This window comes from Balaenoptera borealis (genome assembly GCF_965194805.1).
Source record: "Balaenoptera borealis genome assembly, chromosome: 2".
NCBI lineage: Eukaryota > Metazoa > Chordata > Mammalia > Artiodactyla > Balaenopteridae > Balaenoptera > Balaenoptera borealis.
In genome coordinates, this window is record NC_138867.1 from 153,059,361 (window position 1) to 153,082,037 (window position 22,677).

Genomic DNA, 22,677 nt, shown 5'->3' on the forward strand with positions numbered 1-22,677 from the left:
GTGCTTGGTGAGGTTTCAGAACCACGGACAGCGATTGTGGGTGGAGACCTGGGGAAAATCCATTTTAGTTAGTCTTTGCCTGTGCTTTTGAGGCCCCTGTTGGAATCCCACCGGTGGTGGAGATGACAAAACTCTACAAAGAAGCTTTGCAGTAAGAACCATTCTCCCCAGAGCTTAGAGGCCAAACCTTATACCATCACATACAAAGAACAGATTGCATCTGGGCCTGGCCGTTGTCCTAATGTCAGCTTGCTTGGAATTTACCTTCCTTCCCCAGGCTGACCTCCGATGATGGGGGCAGGCTCTGGAGGCATTGTTCTAACCGGGCAAACGCTGCAGCCATTGTGTTGGCATGGGAGAGCTGCCGGTTCCTTTCCAGCCCAGCACTGTAATTTTATCAACCCTGGCTCAGAGAAACCTATATTTATAATGCTAATTAGGAGAGCACACATTTAATTTGAGTGGAAGACTGTTTGTATCTCGCTGAGCCTGATAACACAGGGCTCAAGCAACAGCAGTCAGAGGCAAAGCAGGCCTTTCTCCCTTCTCCAAGTGTTTGAAACAGGGCTGAGTCTTGCCAAACAATTTCTCTGTTGGATTAAAAAGAGAGAGGGAGAGTGCTGAATATGCCGGAGCTCAGAAAACTTTGCGTTTATCTCCCGTCTGCATAATATATTTCTCTGTGCACTGAGAAAACATGCCTCTTATGTTATCTAATTGTTTCCTGACACATTTAGCAACAGTTCACACTGTTTAAAGTGACATTAACATTGCTGACAGTGGAGGTGCTTTCATGAGATGGGCTTTGAATTGTAGCTAGGATGCACTGCAGGTCTTCAAACAGGCTTGTAGAAGGCGAGAAAGGCATTATTTATGAAAATAGAGACTTGGCCAACAGTGCCCTGGGGGTGCGCATTAATTTTGCTGACTCCAGTCCATTTAAGAATGTGTTGATGTGCGCATGCACGAACACAAGACAACTTCTCACGAGCTGAACTAAGACATCTTTGTTGTTCGGAAGGCCACTAGGATGCCTGGGTATTGTGGAAAGTCTGAAACATCTCCCCTTCCATGTCTTGTCAACCACAGTGTAGCAAGGTGAGATTTCAGACACACATCAGTCACTTCGCAGCCAGTCCTCAGGCTGAGAAGCCCGTGTGGCTGGGTTGTGTGGTAGGCGTGATTATCATGCTCCCAGTTGTGGAGTTAATTCTCCTCTTTCTCCCCCTTAAGGCTTCCTCCTGCCCCTCTAAGGCCATTTTTTTGTGTCTTCAGTTATCTGCATGGAGGCATAGTTTACCCTGAGTACTCTAAATGAGCCTTCAGAGAACAGGACCCTGCGGTGCCTGAAAAGAGAAATCTGATGATTCATTCTGACCTTCATGGAAAAAGGAAGCCAGGTTCAGAGAAGATGGGGAAGGTGCAAGTCAGGTTGTGAATTTCTGTTAGGACGCAACCTCGCCTGTGATCTTGACCCAATTATTGATCTCCATACTTGTTATGTGGGCAGATGATATTTAGAAATTGTGGAATTTTAGAGCTGAAGGAGAGCTCCCTACAGATTGTTTTGTCACCCCCACACTGCTACGCTTTCTAATCTGCCCTCCCGGCTTATCGTAATTGGAATTAGTTTCTCTTCTCTCTTTATCTCACTAATGTTGCAATAACTCTTTGTGGCCATGCAGTCCTTAATCATAGAGATCTGAATTAGTATCCTGGCTTTGTCCATTACTTACTGCATGACCTTGGTCCAATCACTTGATCTCTACAAGCCTCAGTTTCCTCATCTGTAAAATGGGGATAATAATCGTACCTTCCAGATAGTGTTGTTGGAAGGATTACATAAATTACAAACCATGAAATGTGCTAAGCACACTGCCTAGAACATTGTGAATGCTCAAAAAAGGTTACGAATATTAGTCTCCTCCACTGGAGTATGGGTTAGATTGTGGCCGAGACTACATCACATTGCTTATGAGTACTAGGTGCTGTTATGTGATGGTGCAGTAATATTGCATGCTGTGACTTACAGGTTTACTGTAAGTCACACAACTAGCAAGCCCTGAGGTAGCCACAATAGGAACCGTGGCCTCCTAACTCTAACTGTACTATTAGTGGGGATTTTTTGTGTACAAGGCAATGACTTTGAAACGACTATTCAGGGAAGGAATGAACTAATGTGTATGACATCCATGGTCTCCTGACAAACTAGACCTAGTACTAGTCTAGTTTAAACTTTCCATTCTAGTTTTCAAACATTTCTACATTCTTTGAACGGGAGCTTTTCAGCCTTTCTCCTGGTTATTGGTGGTTCTAATCTTTAGCACCTTATCAAGGACCATTCAATGAGGAATGGATGGGATACTGAGAGCCTGGGCAGCAGAGAGATGAACTAGTTCAAGCATCTGTCACCTAGAGCCCATGCTTTATCTTTGCTGCCCCTGAGGCACATAGCAAAATACAGACTTACAGTTGAGAACTGTTTGCTATCTGCAAACAAAGCCTTTGAAAAAGAAAGCTTCCAATTATGAGAACAAACAATTACCACATGTAGAGCACTTTACCATTTGCATTGTACTTTTATATATGATATTATTTATTCCTCAAAATATCCTGGAAAAGGAGAATAGGACATCTATCTCATCCCCTTCTAGTGGATGATAATATTTACCCTTTACTTCAGAACATTTATATAAATGTCTCACTCAATGCTTATAATAATCTGTATTTTTATATACATTTTACCTATCAAACATTTGAGAACAGTAAAGTTAGGTGACTTGCCAAAATTCACCCAGCAAATCAATGGCAGAGCCAAGTTAAACTTCAGTCTGGTTTTACTGGCAATCATACTGTCATATCAGTGATGGGTACTTTGTCATTACAATGGTTAATTAAATTCCATTGTCATTCCCTATGCAGTGTTATAAGCTCTAGAGCCTGGGCTCAAATTCTTCAAACAACCTATCCCCTCTTAGTTCAGTCTTCTGTCCTTTGAAATGGGGATGATATTACCTACCCTAATGTGTTGTTATAAGAGTAAATATAATAATATATGTAAAGGGCTTGGAAATAATGCCTGGTACATTGTGAGAGCTCAACAAATCTTAGCAATTGGCAATAGTATTATGTCCGTGTACCGTGAACCCAAGGAGTGAACGTAAAAGTAAGATGGATTCCTACATGTCATGGAAGATGTTTTCCAAGGAAGCTTTTTGAAAATTAAGTTTTGACGTGGGCATACAGTTTCTTTAAGTCTTTCTCTAAAAGTTTTCTCCCCCAACTAAGTTTTTTTGAGACTATAATGTAGGTTCCAGGAGGGCAGGGAAACAGTCCAGTGTATCTTCTGTGTGTTACTCATGACACCATAGGGACTGCATTTAGCACTTTGATCTTGTGTTCTTGGATAGTGTTGGGTCACACCTCCCAAGCAGTTCACTAGGGTAGGAAGCTTTCATAATTAGAGTGGGAGTACATCTTACACAGGGGTTAGGTTCTGGGGTCAGCAGCCAAGCCAAAAAATATGGTCATACCACCACCCTGGAGAATTCCTTAGAAAGGCGCCACCTTGGATACTGACATATTATCTCTTAATAAATCAAGCAGTCAGTTTTTCCTCCAAGGTTGTCACAGACTGCTGTCTTCATTTGAGCACCAGATGAAGCAGTAACTTAATATTCTAGCTACTTGATTAAAAGGAAAACATACATTTAAAATCAGAATCAATTCTTCTCAGCAAAATATTTACCCACCGAGAGGCACCAAAAACCCAAGACCAACAGCCACTGCACCCGACAGTGAAGTCAATGCCATGTGCATTTGATATACAACCAGTAAATGTTCATGGAGTGAATTGTTTATAATCAACCAATCGCACTGCTATTTACCATGTACAGGCTCTGGGCTGGGTTCCAGGATACAAAGGTGCATAATCCACAATTTCTACCCAGTCATTCATAGTCTCATGAATGAGCCATTTAAGAATTTTTTTAAATAAATTTATTTACTTATTTATTTATTTTTGGCTGCATCAGGTCTTTGTTGCTGCGCGCAGGCTTTCTCTAGTTGCGGCGAGCCGGGGCTCATCTTCGTTGCGCGGGCTTCTCATTGCGGTGGCTTCCCTTGTTGCGGAGCATGGGCTCTAGGTGCGCGGGCTTCAGTAGTTGTGGCACGCAGGCTCAGTAGTTGTGGCTCACAGGCTCAGCAGTTGTGGCTCGCGGGCTCTAGAGCGCAGGCCCAGTAGTTGTGGTGCATGGGCTTAGTTGCTCCGCGGCATGTGGGATCTTCCCGGACCAGGGCTCGAACCCGTGTACCCTGCATTGGCAGGTGGATTCTTAACCACTGCACCACCAGGGAAGTCCTGAGCCAGACATTTAGAAAAATAAATATGTTAACATATTACAAGTACAATGATAGAAGTATGTCCTGGGTAACCAGTGGGTGGAGTGATCAGGAAAGATTTACAAAGAAGATGCTTGAGCCGAGTCTTTCCGGAGGTTTGCAGGAGAAGATTGAGACTATCAGAGAGGAGGGTTGGGAGGGGAAGATAGATATTCAGTAGTCCAGTTACTTTGATGTGGTTAAGATATAGGAAATGAGGGCGTCTGGCAAGAGATAATTCCATGCAAGAGTTTGAACTGTATTATGTAGGCAATGGGGAGTCCTGGGAGATTTAAGAAGGGTGACAGGAACGAATCTGTATATTCAGAAATATGTTGGCTCTTGAATGGAGGGGAGAAACACAGGAGCGAGGGATACCAGTTACGGGGAAGCTAGAACCATAGCCTAGACTGAGCCATTCAGTATGGTAGCCCCTAGCCACATGTGGCTATATAAACCTAAATTAATTAAGAATTCCGTTCCTCGTTTGCACCAGTCACATTTCAAGTGTTCAATAATCACATGTATTAAACATTATCGACCTAGAACATGCCTGTCATCACAGAAAGTTCTATCGGACAGCACTGATCTAAACAACTACACATCAGCAAAATAGTAATGCTATCTCATTTTAAAGGAGCTGAGAGATGTAATTAAGGTGCATGTGTCAAGGAACTAGGAATTTCTGGTCAGAATGTATCTGAGGATCCCTTGCCTTTCGGTAAAGATTTGTGTTGCTTCAGGTGAAATAGATTTGTGTCCTCAAAGGGGGAATCTATACAGATTCACTGCATTTCATCTCATGAATATGAAAAGGCTGGCATTAAAAAAAGTTGTAGAAATCATATTACTTCAAAAATAAACTCTCCCCTCTATCTAGAGCCTGATCTATATTTGACACCTTCCAAAGTGCAATGCTGCCAGGAAGATGTGATATATAAACAGGCAAGTTGTCAGTGAGATCTAGGAATGACACTCAAAGGCATGGAGCCCCAAACTGTGAAGACAGTTCATGCTTGAAGCTCCTGAAAGAGGCCCTTTAACTGGGGCAAGTCCAACAGCCTGCCACTCTTCCGATAAATTATGTATAATAGCTTGTGCGAAATCGAGGTAGTTTTGCCAGGGCCATCTGAAAACCATTTGTTTTCAAGAAGATGCTGAACTGGGCTTTAGTGAGTTCAGTGAAGTGTGAGTGAAGAGGGAAATTATGTCTTCTGCTGTAAAAAGAAAAACTTGAAATGGGCTGATCTGGAATAGCTCAAACCCAGTTAAGCCAATATTGCCTCTTTGAGAAGACATAAGAGGTGATTGTGAAAATTCCTCAGGTGAGATTCACTCACCTACACACGAGTTGGGACATTCTCCCCTGAATCTCTTGTGTCTGTAAAGGCAGCCCAACTCTCTCTTGACGAACAGGTCTCTCCCACTTCCGGAGAAAGGCAACTTACAACGTCCCTCAGTGACAAATTAGATTTGCTTTGAGGAAGTTTTCCCTCTCTTTAACTTAAATTCCCCAATTGCCACTTAAACTCATTTGCTTGAAGGTTTCTTGGGTGAGGGGGAAGAGCTAACTGAATCTAATATTTCCTTCTAGTATCAACCGAATTCTTATCAATTGGAGAAAAAGGAGCTACTTAGAAACTGACCATGTAACCTAAAGGATATTAATCTGAAGCCATCACACGTGCTGACGCAGAGTTTCTCAGCCTCGGCACTGCTGATGTTTGGGGCTGGAAATTCTCTGTTGTGGTGGACAGTCCTGCGCGTGGTAGGATGTGCAGTAGCATCTCTGGTCTCTGCTCACTGGAGGCCGGTAGCATCCTCTCCCTTCCCCACCCGCATCCCGCTGAATTGTGACAACCAAAGTGTCTCCAGACATTGCCAAATGTTCCCTAGGGCAGCGGTCCCCAACCTTTTTGGCACCAGGGACCAGTTTCGTGGAGGTTCAGGCCGTAATGCGAGCGATGGGGAGCGATGGGTAGCAGCAGATAAAACTTCGCTCACTCGCCCGCCGCTCACCTCCTGCTGTGCGGTCGGATTCCTAACAGGCTGCGGACCGCTACCGGTCCGCGGCCCGGAGGTTGGGGACCCCTGCCCCAGGGGGCAAAATTGCCCCCTGTTAGGAATGACTGATCTAGCCTAACATGTATATATGTTAAATATATGCAGGCTGCTGCAGGGAATAGAAACACATAATATGATGTAAAAATACACATATATGTGTGTACATGCCTATATTTTAATTTTCAGATGCTCTGTTCATTGAAATCACTTTGCATTCTACAGTTATGATTGAAGCTACTATCTCTGTTCTTTTTTAAAATTTCGGATGCAGGCAAGAAATTGAGTCTTGGGTGAGTCTCTCTCACTACCCCAAGATCAATGTATTTATGGTAAGGCCCAGTCCAGCTGGAAAGTGATCTGAGTTTCTCTACAATGCCAAGGACAGAAAGCTGTTGCAGGGCGTGCTTGATTGGTAACAAGGAGATAGCCATTTGCCTGCATCTCTCCCCCACTCCCTGATGCCCACAATATTCTTATAAACAGACAAGGGACCTCCTACCATCAATTGTTTCTCTGGGACCCCACGTGTTCAACTTCTTGTGATTTAATAGGAAGACAGTCCTATTATAGAACATGAACATTTCATAATTCTGGAGGTCTTCTGCACTGAAATATATTCTAGGTCTTCTAGTAAGTAACTGTATGGCATTGGCCAGATCATTTTCTCAGTTTGGCTTGGTAGTCAGTTTTAGGCAGGATGCTTTTGGTTCTGAGTGACAAAAACCAACTGAAGCTGGCTTAAAGAAAAACCAAAACAAGAAAAGAGGGTTGGGTGGAGACTAAATTGGTTCATATATCGAAAAGTTTACTGGCAGCGTTGCGTTAATCCTGGCTGAATCCAGGTACCCTAACAATGCCATCAGAATCTCTCTCCCCGCATCTTACACCTCAACTTTCCTCCCTGCAGACCCCTTTCTCAGGCAGCCTCTCCCCTTGAGTGGCAAGACGGCTTTATTTTTCCAGCCTCACCATCTCCCAGACTCAACCCCAAGAGGAAAGAATGACAAGACCCCATAACTGTCACACGGCCATGCACACACAGTAGGTGCTTGTGAACCAACTGGAACCGATAAGCTGCAAGTGCCATTGGCTCCATCTGGGTCCCTGGCACCTATCATGTGTCAAACACAGCCTTACGTATATCATCTCCAGTCTTCACAGCAACATGTGAAGTTAGTGTCATCGAAGAGCCCCAGAGAAGTAAAGTTAGTTGCTTAAACTCACACAGAAAGTGGCAGAGCTCAGTCAGCCAGGCTCCAAAGTCTGTGCCCTCTCCATTCCCCACTTGGGCTTTGGAGGACAGATAAAAGCGGGTAGGCCAAGAAACTGAGGATGGATTGCACAGTACAGAGACAGGCATACTGCAGGCAGGAAGGCAGAAATACACCTTTGCAAAACATCGCTGTATGATCACATCCATTGGAGTCCAGGGTTTCATTTGGGGCAGCGTGGAAAATGAGAATGGGGTGGGTTGGATGATGACGCCAATTAACAGGTGAGTTGGAATGTGAGCCAACTCCAGGTTTGGGAAGAGCCCATTGTAGTTTTGGCAAAACACAAACTGAAGTTCACATCTTGGTTCTGCCTCTTGGGTGTGTTACTAACATCCCTGAGTCTTTAGACAGTGCTGTTGTGATCACTGTGGAAGGGCATGTGAAAAATCCCCGAGCCTGGTACTTAGCGCATGAAATAGGCTGAATAGATGTGCAGTGGCTTCATCCGCGTTCCTTCAGCTGGAGGTAGGGAGTCCGGTTAGATTTGTTGCCAGGGTACCTTGTAGCAGATGTGGTGGTGGGCGTGACTGCCATGGCCCGGTGCCTCACCGAGCCCGCCATACCTTGAAGGCTGTCCCGCCACACAGCCCTCTGCAGGTTCCATGTGCAGAACTAGGTAGAGCTTAAAAGATTTAATGCGCCTTCCTGAACGATGTTCTCGTGGAACTCCAGAGAAAGTGGGACCACATCCCTCAACTATTCATTGACTACAAACAAAAAGGAGGGCATAATCTCAAGCACTGAAATTATTTCTATTTACATACATAGTCACATGCCTCACTTTTCACTGTGTCAAAAACAGGGACTTCACAAACCCCATTTGGGGGGAAATGGATAATTTAGACAGACATCTGAATAAAATAGCTAGTGTTGGGAACTGTCATTAGGACCATTGTTTAAATTCTCTAACCAACTGTTTTGCTTTTGTTAATGCAGTCCTTTTGCAATACTCAGCTTTAACACAAAAGCTATATTTTTATTAATCCTTAAATGTACAAAGCTGCAGAGGATTTCCCGTTTCTGACTTAAGAATTGCTTTCTCTCTTTATAAATCATGTATCGTGTGTGAGCAATCACTGTGGCTGTTTATGGTTAATTACCTCACCTAGGATGACCTCGATGGTGCCTTCCAGAAGAGGGCCAGTCAGTCTGGGGTTCACAACTTGTTCGTTTTTTAACAATCACGCTTCTCTAATACGGGCAAGAGTAGAATGGACCATTCAAGGCTTGGGTTTTGGCGTCAGAATGCTTGAGTTCAAATCCCAGCCAGTTCTGCTAGTGGTACAATGTTAGGAAAGTTAGTCCATCTAAGCCTCAGTTTCTTCACCTGTAAAAGGGGATGATAATAGGATTTTGTTCATAGAAAAGTTGTGAATGTAAAAAGAGAAGAGTACATGTAAAATACTTGGCTTAGCACAAAGCAAGATCACATGTATAATTGGTAATGAGGTCATTTAACTTATTATTTTATACGTAATTATTCTTCATGCTGTTTTTTGTTTTCTTTTGTTTTGACTGTCTCCCATCCATGTCTCTCTACTCCACCAAATATCCTGACACCCCGTCCCTTGCATAGATCAATTATACATTTTCTACACAGAACATTTTAATATCAGCTGGCCATTAATCTTTTGACTGAAAAAGGAACTTGTTTGAAGTGAATTTGGGGATTGATCTGCAACATGCCCTCCATCATAAATTAGTGAATATATTATCAACAGTTGGGCAGAGAGGCAATTTCATGGATGATACTTACTGCTTTGGGGATGGAGAGGAGATTGTAGCCCTTTAATCTTGGGTGGCAGAACTGAAGCTGGATCCAAATCAGTTTAAGAAGAAAACTAGAGCTGTAATTGAGACATTGGGAGTTAAAGTAATGTGACTTAAACCGCAGATGCTGTAGGATAATGTTTTCAGGTGTGACTGAAGCAGATGATGGATGAAGTCCTGGAGCATAGATGGCAAGTATGCTCTGTGCATCTGCTACCTTTCCCCCACTCCTTGTCCACGATTTTTCTAAGTGGTGATACCACCGAAACCCAGGAGTCCTCAGAATCATTCTCAACACAACCTTCCAGACAGCTGCTCCCAATCTATCAGAGTTCACGTGGAACTGTTTTGTCTGGCTGTAGGTCTTTCAATCAGAAAAATTTTAGGAGTTGAAACCATCACAAAATCTTATTCATTTGGAAACAGATAAATTAGCAAAATTTGAATTGGTCTCCATTTCTAAGGTCGTGGGGAATCCAATCACACAGATAATTAGACTTTGATTTACATGGGGATCTTGGAAAACACACATACACACCCACACATATACAAGACCATATGAGTTTAATGAATGACATATTGCTGCCTTTGCGTGTTTCCTCTTGCTTTTTAACGGATTGATTAAACCCAGTTTTCTGTATATTTGCCGTGGACTCTATACCCATTCAGAATGATACTTCGAAAATAGTTTGGGGGTCGGGGAGCCCCCGTAGTGCATAGAATAGGAACCGGGTAAGGACATAGCCCCTGGTTACATGCCCATCCCACGCTAAGTATTTTAGTAAGAAATCCTGGTCTATAAAGTGAGCCTGTATAAGTTCCAGCTTTCTCCCCTGTACTTTGGAACCCGTTTGTGTCTGTACAGATGGTCTCTGTCAGTTGTAATAGTCATGGGGAAAAATGTAGCATAAGTGAACAAAATTAGCAAATGACATAGCAAATAGAGAACCGCATACAATTTGACTGGGGGCACATCTAGGGACTGAGAAATTTCCCAAGTAGTGGTAGATACCAGATAGAGAATTTAAGGTGCTACCAAGGCATAGATTTTAAGGGGGCATGGATTTTACAGGAATCAGACAATTCTGTGATGTGTATTCCAGTACACTGGAATAACCCCAGTGCTTTCAGCATGTTAGGACTGCTCTTGCTTTGTCTGTATTTGTGTAAATTAAAAGGCAGCTCTGTCTGTACTATAGGAAATGAATTCATGCTGAACAAAATTTCAAAAAGTTCATGTAAAGAATGATTTCACAGTAACTATCATATCAGGCTCCTGGAAAATTGCCCCTGGACTTCAGTTCCACCTCAGTCACTCAGAGGAATTTAAAAATTGGCTCCAAGCCATCCTTGTTCTTCAACATGCAGTTTCAGATATGCCTCAATAATACAAACTTTAAAGCCTATTGATTGTGAGTTAAAATCTGTTCCTGCCAGGGCCCTGCTGCTAAGTGGACATCAATGCCAACTTCACAGTGCCCTGGTCGGGACGCTTCTGCAACCAGGAGCCTTGAAGAAGGTTGGAGGGTAACATGGCGGTGAAAGAGCCACTTTGAACTTCATAAAAAAATTACGAGAAAAACTTTGAACTCTGCCGGCTGATAGCTGCTATCAATGGTTATTCAAAGAAATGTTTCTTATTTGAAATCTCGAGAGTGCCTTGGGATGGGGAGATGGGGAACTGGAAATATGATTTCCTGTCCATCACCTCCCCTCCTTGTATGTCACCGTCTTCCTTTTTTGTCACCATGCTGTTTGGGCAAACACCATGCAGACAGGGTGAGAGGGTAGATTTGGGAATAGACAAACCTGGCCCCTGTCACTTGCTAGCTATGCAATCTCACTTTGCCGTGTCTCAGTTTCCTCATCTACAAAATGGGGATTATAATCATTCTAACCTCATAGAACTGTTTTCAGAATTAAATGAGATAATCTACGTACAGTGACTAGCGCTGTGAGTGGCAGATAGTCATTGTGCAAAAACATTAGCAGTTAAAATAGTAATAATGATGGTAGTATTGTTATTAGAAGAAGACTTTGGGGGGAAGTCACGTTGATTAAATGAGAGTACTGATTCTGATGACACTGATGTATTCAGTCTACCTTTGCCAGATCATCTCACAAGAATGTCATGCCTTTTCTATGGCTCCCAAACAGTTATGAATGAATTAAATATTTCAAATCAAACTTCATTCATCCATTGATCTGTTTCAGGGATGATTCTTCTTCAACTGTGTTACTGAGCCCCTAACATTTAAGCTTTAAGGGTACCTTATTTCCTTTCTCTTTCTGCCACTCCCACCCTCAAAAAGGGTAATAGGCTAGTGGTTTGATGCCTCTGTGCTATTGTTAGTTGTGTTTCCTCTCGCTAGGAGTCCCTTTCCTCTTCTTTTGAAGATTGCCCAGACACCACCTTTCCCAGGAATCCTTGTTTGGCTCTCCACCAGTACCTCCACCTGGCCAGGCTGAACCAAGTGTCCCTTTTCTGGGTCCCCACAGAACCATGTTCTTACATGAGACCATCCTGCTCCTTATCATGTGGTATTGAAATGATGTGTTTTTACTCTCTACCTCTCCCACTAGACTGTGAGCTCTCTGAGGGCAGGGATGATGTCTTATTTATTTTTGTATCCTCAGCATCCAGCAGAGTGCCCTTTGGAGGCACTCATATATTTTATTCATTCACAATGGTCTATCAGTAAGTAGCATTTAATGCACTGAGCAGTTGATCAGGAAATACAATTTCAAAAGCGATGACAAAAATTAACATGCATCTGAGGTGCCTGAAAATGCCTCCACACACATAGCGCATCTAAAAGCAGGGAAACAGATTTCTTCTGCCTGAGTGGAAACTCTAGCCTGGTTCTTAAGTTTGCTTTCTTAATACCTCACCCGTTCCTCCGCAACGCCCAGTTCAGGGCGTATCCCCTGGGCTGCAGCTCTTGGCTCATTTTCTGAGCTTCCCAAATGAACAAACCAGCAGGCAAGCAATCGCGAGGACCCCAAGCCGTAAGCGTGAATCAGGGGAAAGTCCACATGGCAATTATCTTCACTCAGCAATTTGGCTGCCAGGAGCTCCCTGCCATGGGAAAATAGAGGTTGCAGCAGCCTTCTGTGCGGGAGGAGAACTTCTTGACCCAAGGCCAGCTCCAAGGCACTGCCCGTACCTCCTGCCAGGATGGCTGCTTCTCCCCGTGGCCTGATGTGGCTTTTCTTTGTAGGAATTCCCCCGTGATATCCAGAAGAACCGCATGGTGGAGAGAGTGGTGGCACGGGCCAATTCTTCCAGATGCAAATATGTCACCCTCTCTGCTTCTCCTCCCCTTCTTCCCCAAACTAATTAACTTGGTTTTAGTCTACCTTATTTATTTGTTCATTCATTCAACAGGTGCTATTTGTTAGGAAGATACTGAGGATACAGGGGTGAATAAAATAAATAGATATATCCACCTTCAGATAGTAATAAGGGCTTTAAAGAAATTTAAACAGGCTAGTAGGATAGAGCAGGTAAGTGGGCAGTTTTCAAGAAGGCAAACAGGGAAGGCTTGAATGAAGAGAAGAAGCAGGCCTGTGAGTATCAGTGAGGTGACGAGTAAGGGAGAATGTTCCACAGAGAGGAGACAGGAAGTGTGACAACTCTGAGATGGAATGGTGTGGCAAGTTCAAGCAACAGAAATAAAGATGGCACATTGGCTGGAGATTAAGGGGCCAAGTTGCGTGTGGTAAGGACCACTTCCAGAGGTGAGTGAGAGAGGCAGTTCGTGCCAGAGCAGGAGAGACATGCAAGACATCATAAGGAGTTTGGGTCTCTTTCTGCAGGCAATGGGAAGCCATTGGAAGGTGCCACGCAGGAGAGTGACATGACCTAATTTCTATCATTAAAATACCATTCTGGCTGCTGGAGAGAAGGGAGAGAGACAAAGGGAGATAGATGGCGTATGGCAAGAGTGGGAGCAGGGAGAACCTCAGGGAGCTAGTCCATTGAGAGATGATGGAGACTTCAGTTAGGACCATAGCAGGAGAGAGAGAGAAGGAAGTGGATGTGTTCCTGACTGACTCCGTTTCAGCTGTGTAGATGGATACTTCTGCTCATGCCCGTTTTCTGAAATACGCAACTACGGTCGTATGAATTTGGACATTTGGAGAAACCTCAAACCACTTGAAAAAATACATCTGGAGCATTTTTTTTCTATTTCTCTTTTTTTTTTTTTTTTGGCTATTTGTATTGTGAAGCGGTTGCAATGTAACTTTCTCTGGTTGCTCTCATGACATTCATTGCTGACCTTTGACCCCTCTGTCCTCTTTCCCAGGTCGTCCCATCCCACCTACATCCTCGTCTAGCCTCCTCCCATCTGCTCAGCTGCCTAGCTCCCATAATCCTCCACCAGTTAGCTGCCAGATGCCATTGCTAGACAGCAACACCTCCCATCAAATCATGGACACCAACCCCGATGAGGAGTTCTCCCCCAATTCATACCTGCTCAGAGCATGCTCAGGGCCCCAGCAAGCCTCCAGCAGTGGTAAGGAAACTGTGGTGTCTGAACGTGTCGTGTGTGTGACAGTCTCGAGTCTCCTGTGAAATGACAACCCTGGAACAAGGGCTGGGGAGAAGGTGGTGTGGGGAGCGAGGAGGTGAAGCGTGCTTGTCGTCTGGTGGCATTGCAGTTCCAGAGTATGTTTGTTTAAAGGCTGCAGTTACTGAAGAGGCATTGCTTACCTGAACAGAGTTTGGGCCTCCTTCAGTGGGAGAAATTTGCCCACCGCTGCATGTGAGAGCATGCAGGTCTCAAGGGGGAAGTGCAGAGAGACGACGGAATATTGAATGCTGTATTACTCCAATTCTGGTCATAGCCAGGTGACCCCGGACACCCTCACGTGCCTCAGTGTGTGTGTATCTCAGATCTCTTGTTTTTTTGATGGTTGGCTTCTGACTCTTTCTTGCTTGTTTAGATGATTTTGTGATTAAAATGTGTTCCCTTGACATGAATGCTGAATGTCTGGCCAAGTCTGAAGTGTTTGGGGGGTGACCTCTCCTCTAACCCTCTACTTGTCCCACTTCACTTGAAATTAACAAGCTGATCGCGTGGTACCATGATATATACTGCCTCTAAATCCCTTGGTTCTCATGGTGATTTTCATATTCACAGAGCAAAGGGACTGGTCACAGCGTTCCATTCCCCTTTTGAGGATTTTGTGGTGCCCGCCTCAGCTCCAGATTTCTGAATGTTGGTGGCATGTTCACAATTTCTGCTGTTGGTGGTATGTTCACAAAACATGTGAGTGTAGGATTGAGCAATATCTAGGGTTAAGCACCCATGGGCCCAAGGAGAGACATTTGCAAAAATTAATTGCTTCCAATCCCAAGGCTTTGGAGTTATCTTTTGAGTTGGCCACTCGTGGTGTTCCTTAGCATATCCCATCAAAAGCAATCCAGAGCTTTCCATGCCAGGAGTGTTTCTTGATGAGATTGTGTTTTGGCTCCACCCATGAGTATATGCCACCAGTGGCCTCAACCTCTACAATTACAGAGGACCTCGTAAATACATTTAAGATGATTCATTCAGGAGATGGAATGATGTACTGCTACTTATGATGGCCTGTGCCCTTCTTCAAAGCCAGGCCTGATATATTTAGTAAACTCATATTCTTTTTCAAAAAAAATTACCTAATCAAATCTCTCATCAAATGAGCAATCCATTGTTGATATTATAAAGGCCTTTAATCTACCATAAATCTTTATTAGAACTCATCAGAACTTCTAGTTTGAGAGAAATGTGATTATGGCACTCTTAAAATGACATTACATCATTGGGGTGATTGGTTTATCATTTGGAGAAGAGACATCAATCATGACTAGCATAACCACACAGTAAATGAATTCAACCTTTCTACCGCAGAACAATGACACTGTAATTGCTCAAAATCAGGCTTAGAATGAAATCGGAAAATGCTCTTTCTTCAAATATGATGTTAACTTAATGGAATATATTATGAAAAATCATGTTTGAGGAAATTCTATATAATTAAAAATATGTGGAAATATATTCCCCTTTTTTCTTTCATCAGAACCTGATTTTAGCTACAGGATCTTTTTTTTTTTTGCTGCAGAGATTATGTTGCATTTAATTGAACTATCCTCGCTTATGTTTTGCTGCTTTTTATTTCATACTATGTAATTGTGATGAATATTGTATTATAAAGTACAAGACGCTTTTGAAATGAGGTGCACCTGCTGATAGCTTTTTTAAAAAGATGATTATTAGCAAGAAAATGAGCTTTTAAAAACTATATCCTTTTATGCATATATGTATACCCAAGCCAAGTTGATTTCCATAAGAGGGGTCAGTTCTTAATCTCAGGGCTGTCTAGAATGTTTTCTTAGTAATAACGCTGTGAGTGATTTCTTTTCTTTTGGACGTTGCATCAGATTGTAAGTGGTTGATAGGGAGTTTTTGTTGATTTTCTGCCTAATCAAGACCTCATTTTGGTGGACACAACAGATGTGTGTGTTCAGAGTCAAACTTATCCATTTTTTCATCACTCACACCAATTTGTTCAGCTCACTTAAGATTGATAGCAATTTAAGCTTCAGTAACAGGGCAAAATACCACAGAAAATTTGAGGGTCCATTTTCATCCCACACGAGAAGTACACTGATATGATTTCTTCACCTGAGGGGTGAAGACACCAGTGTGCAATATCCTTGTTTTCAGGGGGGTACTTATCTGAGAAGTGGTTAAAGCTCCGGCCAACAGGCAGCCATTCAAAATTCTTGACTCTGGCTTAGCGCTGAAGTGAGTGCAAATCAAGTTCAAATGTGTGTGCTCACGTGTGTGTGTGTGTGTGTGTTGCGTAATGGATTTGGGGTCCAGGGCAAATTGGGGATTCTATCAAGATCTGAATGCAGTTGCCATGAATTTAAATTTGACATAAAGGATTGAAAATAGAATTTGACACAGAAGATGCAAAGTACAGAGCCGCGCCTGGGTGTTCTGAATTGAGTTTGATGAAACGGGGCTGGATTTTTCGGTCGGTGTGGAGGCACAAAGTAAGCGACCATGTGATTGATTATGTTATGTTTAGCTGGTTAATAACACAGAACTTTTGCATTTGGTCTCTTGGCAATGACCTTGTGCTTTGAAGATCTGGCCCGGTTTGGTCTTTGCCTCTTTCTTAGGTGAAATAAAACCCCTTCCAACACCTTCAGCCCATACATGACAGTAAAAGAATTATTTCCTGCTATCCTCTTATTGTTGCTGTTATGACTTGACATCAGTGAAGGCCACCATTAGGAGAGTGACTGCACTCATTTCCTGCCCAAAGAGCCTCTGTTCTAAAGAGACAAACTGGACATAAACTACACAACTAAAACGTTTTTGACAACATGAATACCTCCTCAAAGCAACAAAAAAACTTCACCTTTATGGCTCCACTGTCATTATTTTCTATGACTGTAGTGCATTCTTTAGTGGACGGTACTAAAACCTTGGCACCTTTGCAGCCAAATTGCTCTCACCTTCAATCTATGCCAATCGTGCAGATACCCAGGTACAGCTAGTGAGATGCTTAGGAGAGGAGCGTTTCCCATCCCCTCAAGCATTTTCTTCCAGATAGCTGATCTCCAGCAAGTGGCTCATCCTGTGTTGTGACCTTCTGCCAGGGCAGGTCAGCTTCAGAGATGTTTCTTGTCTGTAGCAGCATAATTTCAAATCTATGAAATAACTCATCTGGAAGAAAAAAATCTGGATCTCAGTGGCAGCATAATGGAGGCTCCTGCAGATGGACGAATAAGACTACCTTCCAAATCAGAATGGGGTTTGCACTTTGCTATCAGAATATGAGGCAGAAAATACCCGGGCAGCCACATTATGGTCTAAAAGCATTGGCTTACCTCCTCCACTCTAGAAGGTTGAGTTTTCGTTTTCTTGAAAGTCTAAATAAAAGGAGTTTGGAATACTCATTAGTAACATCAAATGATACAGAAGAAATGTAACCAGTGTGCCTCTGCCAGGACCCTTTCCATAGGTTCTTTGTGGCAAAGGAGCTGTCCTTGCTGGAGAGTGTCAGTTTGTTAAAGTCCAGTGAAGGTGCCCAGCTTTTTTTTTTTAACATCTTCATTGGAGTATAATTGCTTTACAATGTTGTGTCAGTTTCTGCTGTATAACAAAGCGAATCAGCTATACGTATACATATATCCCCATATCCGCTCCCTCTTGCACCTCCCTCCCACCCTCCGTATCCCACCCCTCTAGGTGGTCACAAAGCACCGACCAGCTCTTTTTTAAAAAGCAACGCCTTGGTTAATTCTAAAGAACACACTACTTCAAAACCAGCAAGCTCCCGGTTCCCTAGAGTGGTTCAGGAGTTCAGTTGCCTAGCTAATTTAATGATTCTCTTATTTATCTCGCATCATAAAGCAAAAGACCTTTACTCATTCAATAATTCAGCCATCCATTCATTCATTCATTCCTTTCCTTACATCTTCCCTATAATTTGTGACAGCTTATCGCAATTTTTTTAAAAACTGGAGAACTATAAAATGATACAGTAAGGATAAAGGGAAAAATCTAGGGGGAAGAACGTACATGTAGGCTTATATACATAAAGTCCTGTTTCGTTATTTAAGATAGAAAACTTGTTTCTCAGCTTCCTAGAAACCAAAGCAAAAAGAGAAAGAGCAAGATGCACAGCATCTGTGAGATAAAAGCCAATCAACTGACAGCATCAGGGAAATTCTGCGAATCCTCATAGTGAGGCCAGAAAGAAATTTCTCTTACAGGAGATGATGTGTGCATTCCAGATGAACGATTCTCAGAAACATGCCATCATTCATATGCTAAAGAATATCCTGTCAAAATTTCTTATAACCTCCCTCCACATAAGCCATAGAGAATATTTCCATTTAAAAAACCATTCTACTAATGCGCCCAAATTGCACAGCCCAAGGGCAAAACTTGACTTGGTCCATCCATAAACCTTAGTTCTATAAAGGAGCGTGTAAACCGTATGCCCCATAGACAGTAGACCTTAAATATCATTGCTCATAACTAAATGTTTACAGGAATTAGCCGACTTCGGGGTGATAGTCACCCCCCAGAACCTGAAAAGCAGATGTTCTATGTTACAAATTTGTCTTGACAGCCATTGAGAAGTTAGAAATTACATCCTCTCCTGAAGACTAAAGCACTGCCCTAGACAGCGTCACTCATCTGGCTTCTCCCACCATCCACGGGGCTGGAAGAGGGATGAGGGATGCAGGATGAGGAAGAAGGGGGGTGCACAGAAATTTTTTAAGTTAATGAAAGGTCTTCCCCTTGTGTATTTTAGGTTTGGGGAAGAATTTTTCCTTTCATATGTTACAAATTTTCTTGCCTCCTTAAACAGATTATGCCCGCTATAATTTAATTTAGTTTAGGATTTCCTGAATAGCTCACAGCAGTTCTTATGCACATGGATGATTGGGCTGTGCTGATAATACGAAGTCATTTTCTTTTAGAAGTCGTTCTACATTGTGAAGCTGTTTATCCGAGCTCTTTTAAGGTCCCGCATTTTAACTTCAGTCTGTTCTTTCTAGGCTGTTCTTTCTTCTCTTAGCTTCACTTCATTATGCAGAAACCTCCGCTGGAGGATTCCTGGTGTCAATCCACAATGGATGCTCCATAAGTATTTATTAAATAAGTGAATTAATTAGTGTCGTCAGTAACTGCTAAATGTAATGTTTTTCATCATGTATGAATGAAGAAAATGGATCATAATGGGGAAGGAAGGCAGGTTAGACTGTCCCAGCTCAGGGAAATATACTTATCTTACAAAACATATTCAATATACCTATTTTTTGTTTTGTTTTGTCTGTTTTTCGATACTCTGGAACTTTGTAGATCATCTTTAAATGAGAAGGTTTTGAAAAATACTTTTTGTACATATCACGACAGGTAGTGGCAGAGCCAATGTAAGGGCCCCAGAGGGGGCCCCAGGTGGGAGCCGCAGTCAAAGGAGGCCTCACCTGTCTGGGAGAGATTTCATTCTTCACCCTTGATTTGGGGGTCAGGAAATTGAGTCCAAACGTCATTTCCTCTCCCAAATTGGATTTGTTTTATGCGTGAGTCCCTTGGTTCCCAGTTCTTCTCCATCAACTTAGATGTCGGGGTCAGATGTTCAGAGCTACCTGTAATCCCCTTCTGGTTCCAGGCAGTGGTTTGGCCGCCTCTCCTCCAGAGGGGTTCCCAGCGTACCAGCAGCATGGAGTGAGTCCTGGATGCCATCTCAGGGCTGGGATTGGCACACTCACCCCCTACTCTTGCCCTAAATGCAAAGCCCATGGGATTGGCTCTCAGCCCGAGGCCGCCTTCTCCCTCCACGCTAGCTATTATGCTAAGCATTTTATGTACCTTACTTCATGTACTTTCATTTAACCGCCACCACATCCCAGTGCAGCAAGGACTGCCATCATACCCATTCTATTGATGAGAAAACTGTGGCACAAAGAGGTTAAGTGACCAAAGTCACAAAACTGGGACATGAAGGGCCTGGGTTTCAAACCCAACCTTCCTAATTCCAGAGACTTTTCTCCCCACCCCTCTGTTAAATGTTAACCTCTAAAATATTTGTGTGGCTTATTGAAACAAAAGGCAATGAACGCATTGCATTAAGGGGCATGAGTTACAGTGTTCAAAAGGTTGGGAAAAAACTGACACAGCATCACAAAGTACTCCTCACCTCCACTGCTTGGCAAACACACATATCCCCTGACTCTTTCCAGAAGATTCTGGTTTAATAAGTTCAGGAGGAACCCAGGAACTGTGATTTCACTCCTCTCTTTGGATGATTCTCAGGGTCTGGCAAGTTTGGGAAGCATAAGTGTAATGGGAAGGCTCTAAAGTAGAAGCTGAAGAATTTAGTTTTTCTATACTCTGTCCCTGATTCAATTCACAGCACGATCTTTAATAGTCCTGTGCCTCGGTTTCCCTACCTGTCAAGGTTGAGCATTGGCCCAAAAGGTCTCTGAGCTTCCCTTCTTGCTGTAACATTCTTTGTGTGTGTAAGTTCCTTGCATCCAGCTGGACCAGACTGTCCCCACGTTTATAGGCCCCCCCCAAACCCCCCTTACTGCATAGTGTGGATTTCACCCCATCCTCTAGGGCTTTGTCAAAATTGAGACCTACACAGTCACGCAAAGTAGCTCCTGCAGTTTCCCTGCAGAAGCTGAGAAGCGTGGTTTTGGGGTCTGATGACACTTGGTTGAAAATGTCAATATCCATCCCAGCAGGCAGAAAAAGCAAGCACCTGTACCACTGACCTGGGCTCCCAGAGAGCCTCACCCCAGCCTCTGAAACAAGGTCTTCCACTCTGAGATTGGGAATTGATAGCTCTCAGGGACTCTCTTGACATTGCTAAACAGAGGTTGGACCTTTTCTTGTTTTTATTTGTGCCTTCTTGTAATGCACTTGTGTGTGCATGTGTACACACACACAAACACGTAGTTTGTAGGTTCACCAATTTCCAGCCCAGCTAGGGCTGGGACTTCTCTTCTGCACCACAGTGCAAATGAGCACACAGGCAAGATGGACAGATAATTCCTTTGGAGATGCGCAGCACGGAAGTGACATACAGCAGTGAAATGTTTCTTCTCAGCAAATAATCTTGCTATTGACAAAATTCCCAAGGTCGATAAGCATTGTGTAAATTCTACCTCTCCATCTCTGTCATGGTACATACAAGATGTCCTATATGTGACATCTTAACAGTTTCCTGCCCCTAACAATTTTTACCCAGAACTTCAGCTTCTCCCAATTTTTCTTCAAGACTACATTTAATTCTAACTAGCTTCTCGCATAATATTAAATAGCCATTTAAAAATGTGGTCCCAGTCCCTTGCTAGAGATGTCTCAGTGCTCTATTAAATGAAAAGATAGATTTCTTTTATCAATGGGCAGTTTCAACAGAAGTTATAACCCCAGTCCCTGGTAAATCTCTTAAACCCCTCCCCAAAATAACAATGAAGAATAACTGTATTCTTAAGAGTGGACTCTGTGAAGTCTGTACTAGTTGGATTCAAATCATAGCTCGGCCACTTGCTAACACTGTGATCGTGAATGACTTACTTCATCTATGCCTCGGTTTTTCTTTATCAGTAAAACAGTAATAAGAGTCTACAACTCCTAAAGTTGTCATGAATATTAAAGGACATTCTGATGCATCTGAATATCTTGAAAGGAGATTTAGATGGAAGAGAGATCAGGTTTGATGTTATTTATTTTTTACTTTAGCAAATACATTGTGATAAAATATACATAACATGAAATTTACCTTTTTTTTAATATCATTTTTAAGTGTACCATTCTGCGGCATGAAGTACATTCACATTGTTGCGCAACTGTCACCACCGTCCATCTCCAGAACTTTTTCATCTTCCCAACAGAAACTCTCTACCCATTGAACACTAACTCCCTACTCACCCCAGCCCCTTGCAACCACCGTTTTACTTTCTGTCTCTATGAATTTGACTACTCTAGGTACCTCAGATAAGTGGAATCACACAATGTGTGTCTTTTTGTGACTGGCTTATTTCACTTAGTGTAATGACTTCAAGATTCATCCATGTTGTGTCAGGTATCAGAATTTCCTCCCTTTATAAGGCTGAATACTATTCTTTTGTATCTGTATACCACATTTTAATTATTCATTTATCAGTCACTAGACACTTGGGTTATTTCCACCTTTTGGCTGTTGTGATTCATGCTGCTATGAGAATTGGTGTACAGATATCTGTTCAAGGACCGGCTCTGACTTCTTTTGGGTATATACCCAGAAGTGGAATCCCTGAATCGTATAGTAATTCTATGTTTAATTTTTTGAGGACTTGCCATACCATTTTCCATAGTGGCTACACCATTTTATAACCCCACCAGCAATGCACAAGTGTTACAATTTCTCTACATCCTTCTAACGCTTGTTATTTTCTGTGTTTTGTATTTTTTTTAAATAATTGCCATCATAATGCATGTGAAGTGGTTTTGATTTGCATTTACCTAATGATTAGTGATGTTGAGCATCTTTTCATGTACTTATTGGCCATTTGTATATCTTCTTTGGAAAAATGTTTATTCAGGTTCTTTGGCCACTTTTTAATCAGGTTGTTTTGTTGTTGTTGAGTTGTAGGAGTTCTTTTTATTTTTTTTTAATTAATTAA

The 22,677-nt window shown here is 42.7% G+C and overlaps 1 protein-coding gene across 14 annotated transcripts in view; it reads left to right on the plus strand.

The window, feature by feature from the left end:
- The window catches only part of TENM2 (teneurin transmembrane protein 2), a 590,108-nt gene that overhangs the window by 171,871 nt on the left and 395,560 nt on the right, over positions 1–22,677 (plus strand). For 12 of the 14 annotated variants that reach the window (XM_082378741.1, XM_082378737.1, XM_082378739.1 and 9 more), the window contains exon 2: positions 13,799–14,008. The exons of the other annotated variants lie outside the window; for them this stretch is intronic. In XM_082378741.1, coding sequence (XP_082234867.1) covers positions 13,799–14,008 — 210 coding nt within the window. The remainder of the gene's footprint in view (positions 1–13,798; positions 14,009–22,677) is intronic. 14 annotated transcript variants of the gene reach the window in all.